At 36.1% G+C, this 10472-nt stretch overlaps 1 protein-coding gene across 3 annotated transcripts in view; it reads left to right on the top strand.

The window, feature by feature from the left end:
- The first annotated feature begins 2725 nt into the window (after nucleotides 1-2725).
- Nucleotides 2726-10472, top strand: part of LOC110019120 (F-box protein SKIP1-like) — a 28662-nt gene continuing 20915 nt past the window's right edge. For all 3 annotated transcript variants that reach the window (XM_020716695.1, XM_020716694.1, XM_020716693.1), the window contains exon 1: nucleotides 2726-3199. In XM_020716695.1, coding sequence (XP_020572354.1) covers nucleotides 2805-3199 — 395 coding nt within the window. In that variant the 5' untranslated portion in view covers nucleotides 2726-2804. The remainder of the gene's footprint in view (nucleotides 3200-10472) is intronic.

Here is a 10472-nt window from a genome sequence, read left to right as displayed (position 1 = left end):
GACACTAGGGTTAAAAAAGAGGAATTATTTTCTCTTGATTGCTCAAGAAATGGAGGGATATGGGAAGCTCCTACAATAGCAATCTTCTCTGGCACACAACCTAGACTTAGCCTTCTAATAAAAACCCAGTGGCTCTAAAGAAAAGGAAGATAAGGAGAAGTTGAGGGATTCTCACATATGTAAAAGTTTGATGACATCCTAATAGCTTTTCCTTGCTTCGCTAGTTTCTCTGATCACGAATTGATGCCTCCTCTAGAGTGAAGCCATCAAGCAATGTGGATAGTTCTAATATAGTGATTTAGAAGGAGGAAGGGTGAGGGTGACATTGATAAAATGGTTCAAGAAAAAGGGCTCTCACATCTCTTAGAGGAAAAAAGCTCGAGGAGCTCTCTGGATACCAAATCCACCAAACCAAAGGCAATCAAAAAATACGCTATTTATAAGGATAAAAATGATACTAGCTCTGTGAATATGAGTAAATGACATTGTGATGCAACTAACATGATAATGTCATGTCAGCCATTTTTATGAGGGGGTTGCCCAATCATTAGCTACCCTAATAAAATGCATTGAATCACACATTGTCATTTTGTGAAGTGCTTCAATACTAAAATGACATAGTGCTCTAGTGTAGCTGATGTGACATTGCCACATTAGCTAGCACAATCATGGATCATCTAATGATAGTAGTGTGTCTGACATAGGTTAAATGGCACTTTTATGTTTAGCGTGGCGTTGTGACACTATAAAAGTGGCACTGCAATGTGACAGATGTGTAAGTTCCATTTTACCCAACCAAATGATGGTTTGGTCTATCGTGAGACATCCCTAAAAATGGAGGCGTTGACCTTGTTGACCATGTGTGTCACTACGATATTGTGTGAGTGCACTGTGGTCACTAGCCTTGAAGGCTAAAAACTGTTGTGAAGATGGAAAGCCTAATGCTTAGGTGCCAACCTAATGGCACCACAATTCTAGCAAAATTTCTTAGCCCTATGGTACCATTTAGCAACGCCATACCCAATTTTATACATATGTGGCTTCTGATATACTGGTTGAACCCTAAAGAGATGCAAAAATTAGTGGCATTAAAATAAACTAAAAGTGACACCAAACACATCTTCTAAAAATGAAATATGCTCATTTTCCTATTAATTGTGGTGTTTCGAAAAAATATGTCTATTCCCATAAATTGATGTTGTGAATTTTCACGTGGGAATCCTTCAAATTCATGGTAATTTTTAAATAATATCATGTTCACTACTAATAAATAAATGAAATTGGTATTTCACAAACATTATTTGAAAAATATTTAAAATGCTAAACATAATTCAAGCATTGATTTTAATAAATAGGAATCCATAGGAATAAAAGAGCATAACCTATAATGAGAATATAATAAAATAAAATAAACATGTTCACTGCATACGAAGAAAGCATGATTACAAGTATTGAATCAAAGATAAAAAAGATAAAAATAATAAAACCCACTAATTTGATGTAGTCTCTAAGATAATCCACTGAATTTTTCTTGCCCCACCAACTTAAGCAAAACCATTCAAACTCTCATACAAAATATTCCTCATACCAAACTCTCACTCCAGGCACTTACACACATTGACGCAGACTACTTAAACTTCCCTTGACAAACTCCAACACTCCCTTTATGTATATCCTGCTCATTCAACTATTTTGCTCTAAGAATTTGAATTTTTCCATAAAAAAATATTAATGTCAGTGTCATCGCACTATGAATCTGCAATTGAGTGCATAGGCGCTTGATGATGGCACTATGGTTCTAGGTTTTGGCACCGTGACACTGGATTCTAGCATTGCAACACTGGATTCTTACGCCTAGACTCTGGGCTCTCTATATTTTGATCTTTCATTACAACACTATGATGATGGATTCGGGTGTTGCAGTGCTGGGTTCTGAAGCTATAGCTCTCAATTTTGGAGCTGCGACTCAACAACTTTGAGCATAAGCTCTATTCCAACACTTTTACTATTTTCATTCTAACTTCTTGTCCTATAAAATTTCTGCATAACATTAGATAAAAATATTATAAAAAATAAAGAATAACATAACATTTAATCATAAATAAACAAATTTTTTTTGAAATCTATATTTTTCTCACTCAACAACCCAAAAAAACTTGAGAACCACCAACTTATAGGGCTCAAACAATCTTTCCTTTTTTTTTTATTCTCTTAATATCTTATTATATGTAGAATATATTAACATTCCTCTTTTTCCCTTAATTCCAAAACTATAATATTTTTTATCTTCTTTCTCCATTGAATAGTTCAACCCTCTGTATCATCCTTATAAATTAAGAAATCCCAATAAGTTATATATTCAATATGGATCAACTGATTGATCTATTGGTGATTTTCTTTGATTATCTTCTCTCTTTTATTTGTTCAGTTTATTTTATTTATTATTTTTAAAAATTAAAAATTTTCTTTTAATTTATTTTTGTTGATTTTTATTTGGACCTCTATTTTTTTTTAATTCTATTTTCCTTGTTGATTTTGTTGTTTTAAATATATGAAAATATGTAATTCACTTGTACAAATAAAAATAAATTTTTTTTAATGTAATATTAAAGGCTGTGGCTGTGTGTAATTATGAAATTTAGATGTGATAGATATGTAATAAATAAGAATTGTGTACCAATTCGCGGTGAAGCCCCTAAAAATAGCTCTCATCGCAGTTTACTCGTTTACGGCACTCAATGCATAGAGGGTTCGGCAGAAGATACGATCCAGGGCCGGGGGGGGAATGAAACAACCCTAAATTCATGGAGAATGAATCAAACGTGGCCACCGATTGCTTTAATAGCGAGCCGAAGGAAGTGGTAATGGAGATCCGAGACTGGTCGGAGCTGACCTCAGTGTGTCTAACGAACATCTTCCATAGGCTTAGCCTGGAGGATCGATGGCGAGGAGCTATGTTGGCGTGCCGCTCATGGTTTGAGGCGGCTAAGGATCCCACGCTCTTTTCCTCCTTCGATCTCGAGCCTGCCTTTGATGCAGCCGGTGCCGGGCGTCCTGATACGCCGTTCTGGTGGACGCCGGCGTTCCAGCGCCGGGTCGACGCTATGCTCCGCTCGGTGTCGGAGTTCGGTGCAGGCGGGGTGCGCGAGATCCGCGTCAGGCACTGTTCCGATGCCTCCCTAAGCTTCGCAGCCGTAAGGTATGTGAGGGTTTAGGGCTCACAGAAGGGGAATTGGTTGACTATCGTTGTTCTTATTTTCTTTCTTTTTTCTCTGTTTAGATTTTGTTGTGGTTTTTTTTTATTTTGCTTTGTTAGGAGGTGATCTATTTGGTTATTTTGCTTTTTTATGAGATGATCTATTTGGTTGTTTGTGGGTTGAGGGGAGCGCTTTATTTGCTTATTTATCTGTGGATTTGTTTGTTCACAAGAGTGTTTTTCTTCCTTCTCTAGCAGCATATGGTCTAAGCGAGCATTACTGATTTTTTCTCTCCTCTTCGCATTATTTTACATATTATTGTGGCAAGTAATTGTCTTTCCTTACGGAGAGAGGAAGCATGTGCCGGAGATGGCTAGTTGTCTAGATTTTCATTACTTAGGGCTGTTTGGGGCAGTATATTCGGTGTGGTGCGTTTTGAAAACGCTTGCGGTGTTGCAATGTATTCCAATAATCCGATGAAAATTCTTATTAAACGCAGCCAAAGGTTCGACCACATGGCCCGCGTTCCTTCGCGTATCAATTATCCCGCTGCCTCTCTCTCTTATCTATGTCTTAGATGCCTGCTGCTCTCGATCGCTCTCGCGAACCTGGTACCTCTCTTTCGCGCTTCTCTTCCTCTCACGTGTCTCTCTCGCGTTTCTCGTTGCCTTTCTCCTCTACCTCCTCCTCCCTCCGATCTCTGGTTGCTGTGGTCTGTAAGTAATTCTTGCGGTAATTTTCAATGAAATGGTTTTTTTTATGTGATTTTTGGCTTCCTTATTTGTAATTTGTTGTGAGACGTTTGTGATATTTGCAATTTGTAACTTTATGATTTGTCATTTGCGATTTACGTTTTATCGATTTGAGATTTGAGCCTTGCAAAAAAAAAAAAAAGAAAAGAAATATGTGGAATGGTGTTTGGAGAATGGATGAAAGTGTGTGCTTGATTTGTTGACAACAATGTTTCGGTTGCCCTGTATGTAACCGGTTGAATATGGGATGGCCTTCTCTTATCGCCTCCACTGATTATTGAGTGGGAATTTGAAAAATGGTTGAAATGGGGTGCTTGATTTGTACATAACATTGCTTCGGGTGCCCTTAAAATTACATATAGTTTTTTTTGAGCAAGAATCTAAAAAATGGATGAAAAAGGGTGCTTAATTTGTAGATGCCAACTTTTCAGGTACCATGTATGTAATTGCCTCAAATGAAGAATATGGGATGGGGCTTTATCACTTCCTTTGATGTTTGAGTGAGAATTTGAAAAATGGATGAAATAGGGTGCTTGATTTGTAAATAACATTGTTTCGAGTGCCCTATTTGTAATTGCCTATATTCAAAATTACATACAGTTTTTATTTATTTATTTATTTTTTTAGTGAGAATTTGAAAAATTGATGAAAGAGGGTGCTTATTTTGTAGATAGCAACGTTTCGGGTGCCCTGTACATGATTGCCTCAAGTGAAAAATATGGGATGAGATTTTATCACTTCCTTTGATGTTTGAGTGAGAATTTGAAAATTTGATGATATAGGGTGCGTCATTTGTACATAGCATTGTTTAGGGTGCTATACTTGTAATTGCCTCAAATTAAAAATATGAGATGAGGTTTTATCACTTCTTTTGCTATTTGAGTGAAAATTTGAAAATGGATGAAATAGGGTACTTAATTTGTTCATAGCATTGTTTCGGTGCCCTGTATGTAATTGCCTTAAATGAAAAATATGGGATGACGTTTTAACACTTCATTTGATGTTTGCGTTGGAATTCGAAAAATGGATGAAATAGGGTGCTTGATTTGTAAATAACATTGTTTCGAGTGCCCTATTTGTAATTGCCTATATTCAAAATTACATACAGTTTTTATTTATTTATTTATTTTTTTAGTGAGAATTTGAAAAATTGATGAAAGAGGGTGCTTATTTTGTAGATAGCAACGTTTCGGGTGCCCTGTACATGATTGCCTCAAGTGAAAAATATGGGATGAGATTTTATCACTTCCTTTGATGTTTGAGTGAGAATTTGAAAATTTGATGATATAGGGTGCGTCATTTGTACATAGCATTGTTTAGGGTGCTATACTTGTAATTGCCTCAAATTAAAAATATGAGATGAGGTTTTATCACTTCTTTTGCTATTTGAGTGAAAATTTGAAAATGGATGAAATAGGGTACTTAATTTGTTCATAGCATTGTTTCGGTGCCCTGTATGTAATTGCCTTAAATGAAAAATATGGGATGACGTTTTAACACTTCATTTGATGTTTGCGTTGGAATTCGAAAAATGGATGAAATAGGGTGCTTGATTTGTAAATAACATTGATTTGGGTGCCCTATATGTAATTGCCTCAATTCAAAATTATGGATTTGATGTTTGAGCGAGAATTTGAAAAATGGATGGAGTGTGCTTAATTTGTAGACAACAATGTTTCGGGTGCCCCGTATATAATTGCCTCAAATGACAAATATAGGATGAGGTTTTATCACTGCCTTGCATGTTTGGGTGAAAATTTAAAAAACAGATGAAATAAGATGCTTGATTTGTAGATGGCAATGCATTCTTCAAATTACATACAAGGAACTCAATACCAATGACTACGCTATGGGCTGTGGTGGATGTGATGTGGGTTGAGTTGTGGTGTTGTGCCGTAGAATGTGTGTGGAGGCGTGGTTGGATTGTTGTGATTTGGTGGCTGTGGGTTGGGTGGTTGTGGTGTTGTGTCTTGTGGTGTGCTGGTTGTGGGATGCGTGTAGAGGTGTGGTTGGGTGGCTATGGTGTGGTGGCCGTGCTGTGGGTTGTGGTGGTTGTGCTGAGGGTTGGGGGGCTTGTGTCATGTGGTGTGGTGATTGTGGGATGTGTGTGTTGGTGTGGTTGTAGTTTGGGTGGCTGTAGGTCTTACTGTGCTGTGGGTTATGATTGCAGTTAAATAATAATGTTTTGCTTTTTCTGTGCTAGTAACACAATGGTTAAGACTAAAAAAGTCGGTTTATCAGTCATGTGGGATGGAGAAGCCAAACTCATATTTTGTGACCTCTGCCTTAAGGAGGTAGAGCTAAGAAATAGACCCACTATCTATTTTAACAAGGAAGGGTGACAAAATATTATGTAAAAGTTCAAGAAAATGACAGGAAGATAGTACGACAGGTTTCAACTTAAGAACAAGTGAGATCAGTAAAAACACTAGAAATTATGGAAAGAATTAAAACGGGGATCCACGGGCCTGGATTGAGATCCGCTCAAATGGATTATTGATGCTTCAGAGGAAAGCTTGACTAAGAAATTAGAGGTAATAACTTATCAATGAAAAACTTTATTTTTATTACTTTATTTTCCTTAATTGTATGAAGTAACCAACTTGCCCGTACATTGCAGGCAGTGCTAGCCGCCAAGAAATTTAAACTCAGTGGAATTGATCTTGATTTGAAAGAAAAGTTGGACCGTATTTATGGTGAGGTTGTGGCAACGGAGACTCATGCTTGGACCCCAAGTGAGCAAGGGTTTGTAGGCATACCAGAGGACTTGGATGTCGAGCATGTAACTGGCTCTAGTGAAAGCCCAAACCCAAACCAAAATGAGCTAAAGTCTACATGCGGGTCAAACCGTCCTAGGGTGGAGAAAAAAAAGGAAGTTGCTTTCACATAAGCCAAATATCAAAATTGGTGGCTTCATGTACGAGTGATCCGAGGACTTCATATGCAACCTCCATAGACGAGGCTATCCGATTTCTAGAGGCAACTCTCAAAGTTTTTGAGGGCGTGTCATTATATTTGAACTCTTTAAAGCTGCTGGAGGTAACTCCCGAAGTTCTTTTTTCCTTTCTTTTGTTTTTCTTTTGGTGGGGATGAGACGTTAGACCTTATGGTTTCCTCAGGATGACCTGATTGTTGGTATTTGTTGGTGTCACATGTGAAATCTTATTGAAGACAAACAATTTCCTTTTTTTTTTGGCGTTAGGGCTTTTGAGGTTCTTCTGTATTGCATTTTTTGGTGTTATGCATATGTAATATATACGAGCATATTACATTGGTTAAAGACAACAAAAAATCTTTGTTTTATAAGGTCTGTTGTCTTTTTGTAGTAACAGCTTAGTTGGTTGGTATACTGAGTCCTCTGAGACCTCATGCCTGCACATAATTGTAATTAAGTACTTTTATCAATTTATACTTCTGTTACGACTAATGAATTGTCTTTTGAAACATTCATGAAATATGAGCTCAAGGATTTCAGGGATCTTTCGAGGAGTGCTATGTCACTGTGGACTATAAAGACGTCACGTCAGACACATAGTTTCGGGAGAGTTCTACATGTGCCCGCGGAGAATCACAGATAAGTGTGACTTCTTCCGGTGGGCAGACCGGCAGACATAATCCATTGGCAAGACTGATCGGGAATGGCTACTATCCCTAGAGGATGACTTGACTCATGACATACGCCGTATCCATTTTAAAAATAATATTATCATATTATTAAATATTATTTTAATAGTCAATTTTCTTATTTTAGTAATGATGATACTCAACTGCTAAGTGAGGTGTATATCTTATGTTTTGCACAGTTATGAAGTGAATTTTTGCTTATAAAGTATCAAATATATTGCTATGTCAGTTCTGTGCAAACAACATTACTACGGGCATAATAGTCATTTGTTCAGAAACAGCTGTACTGTAGCTGTTTTTGAACACTAATAAACAAATAGCCAGCCAACTTATGTGCAACAACTGCTGTGTAACAACTTTCTGGGGTAGCTGCTGCGCAGTAGCTTATTAATAAGCTGCAGCTGCCCCCCAATCAGACCCTTATTTTTTGGATTCACATGATAGAACTGATTTTCAGAGGTAAACCCAACTGAGGCAAATTAATCAGATTTTTAACATAAAGAAGTTATTTGATTTCTAAAAATTTCTGAAATTTTTATTGGGTATGACTAGTTGGGTATTATTTTATTTTATTATGAACCTATCTATGCAACTGAAATAGTCATTAACACATTAGTGTTATCCCAAGTATTTTGATTCAACTTTTTGAACTCTCATTTTCCAACCGTTAATATTTAGAGTTGCTTGAGGTATTAAATAAACTCCTTGCTTCACATTTTATGCAATTTATTTTCATGTTAGCCGATGTTCACCATTTATCCTTACGAGTGCTGTAACACTAATTTTATCTACTTGCTTAATGAGTGCATGTGTATCCTTTGTACAAATCCAAGCCCCCTAAGAAAGAAAAATTGTGGGAAGGCTAATGATGATGATGATGATGATTATAATTATGCTTTATTCACTTGCAAAGACAACATGATTTATCCTCATCAATTACAAAGTAAAGCCATTTACCCTTTGATTTGTTTGTGACATCTTATTCATTATTTACTTAAATTGACTCCAAAATCTTTGCAACTTTTTTTGATTTATTTCTCTTGAAATTATTCTTAGGTAAGTTTAAACACATACTACTCAATTCCTATGAATTTATTTATCTAATACTTGAACTTTGATTTTTTTTACATTTATAGCAGTTTATCTAAACTTGAAAAGGTGTATTTCACTACTTAGAAGTTAGTATTAGTAATTTTGATGTGATATGGAAAATTTGACTGTTAGAAATGTAAAAATTAAAGTTTAGGTTCTTAAGCTTTGAATGCATAAGGATTGTGTGGTATGTATGTAAATGCTATTTCTTTTTAATTTCATTTCTCGTTCATTTGTTGAAGGTAGCTCTGGCCTACTTATAGGCTAACTCTTATGTTGTATAAAAAGCAAGAAATTTTATTACCACCTCTTCCATCTCAACGCAGATGGTAGCAAGGTAGATTTTTTCTCTCTTTGTTTTTACCTTTGTGGTTTTGATAATGAACTTGGCTTTCAGTAAGTTACTGTAACAAACCGACTCTCATCCATCGAGATATTGTTAGCTTTGGCGTAAGGGCCTCATAGTTTTGTCTCATTGCTGTAACATCTTGGGAGGTTATCCATCCTAAGAGTGCTCCCATGCGAGTACGCTTAACTTTGAAGTTTCCGTCGTAACTCCAATCATTAACACGAAAATGCATCTCAATGTTTAAGAGTTCTGTTTCATTCTACTTAATGGGCTTTACAATTTCCTTAAGTGACTGATGTCCTTGCCAATGCTCTAAACTTAGCATCTTTCACTAGGCATGTAAGGTTCTAGCGATAACCCTTACAAATTCAAGAGGTGACTCCCACTATGTAGCACTTTGTCCCATTTAGGGTTCTAGAAATGGCTCCCATGATGCAACACTTTGTTCTGTATGAGACTTAGTTCTCATCTTTAGGCTAGTGTAATGTTTTGATATCAATTGTAATAGCCTGAACTTTCATCCATCTAGATATTGTTTGCTTTGGCCTAATGACATTACAATTTTATCTCATTGGTGTAAATTCCGATGAGGTCACTAATCCTAAGAGTGCTCCCATGCGACACGTTTAACTTCAAAGTTTTTACTGAAATACTAACCGTTACACAAAAGACGCCTCAATGTTTAAGAGTTCATCTTCATTCTATTTAAAAGCTCACACACTTAGCATCATGCTAGTCTTTTATGTTACAAAATAACAAGGTAATCTAGTGACTATGTTTTCTCTATCTCACAATGGGTTTTTAATTAAGATTACTGAAGGAGTCCTTTATCCTCTAATATATAATAGAGCATTACATGGAAAGGCAACAAAGAATTTGTTGTTATCAAGGGACATTGATAGCGATATGAATAACAAAGTTGAAATGCATTTCAATTTATTTAGATGCAATCTAAGAGAAAGCTTCAGTCAACAAAACCTGCAAGTTAGGAGTTGTATAACAGTCTTCTTGTTATGTACTTTATGATTTGGTTCCTATCTTCCTCTCATGGTAGTTTATTTGAATTTATTTAAAATCCTCTCATTAGCTCGAAAAGGCATTAACAATTGCATTTCAGGCCTTATTTGTGTTATAGAGGATTGACTTGGAATAGTGATCAAGATATTTCATTGTTTTATGAAGTTTGTCGTTCTTGGACATTGCAGGATGGTTGCACATGTTAATCTCTCTCTAGACTCTGCATCAGTGGAAGCTTCATGCAATATCTATGCTTTTTTACAAATTAGATTATTCTTGCAAACACGTTTTGGGGAATGTTAGTGTACTGTCCATCAATTAGTTTTTTTTTTCTTGTGTTATTATTTTTACATCGGTTTGCTGTGATGAGAAAGTACTTGTATGGATGGGTGATGATGTCCATGTCTCTCACTTTTGTTTTCTTACACTCTATCTCTTTCC

This window comes from Phalaenopsis equestris, unplaced genomic scaffold (assembly GCF_001263595.1).
Source record: "Phalaenopsis equestris unplaced genomic scaffold, ASM126359v1 Scaffold000050, whole genome shotgun sequence".
Taxonomy (NCBI): domain Eukaryota; kingdom Viridiplantae; phylum Streptophyta; class Magnoliopsida; order Asparagales; family Orchidaceae; genus Phalaenopsis; species Phalaenopsis equestris.
This window is presented reverse-complemented; position numbering and strand designations above follow the sequence as displayed.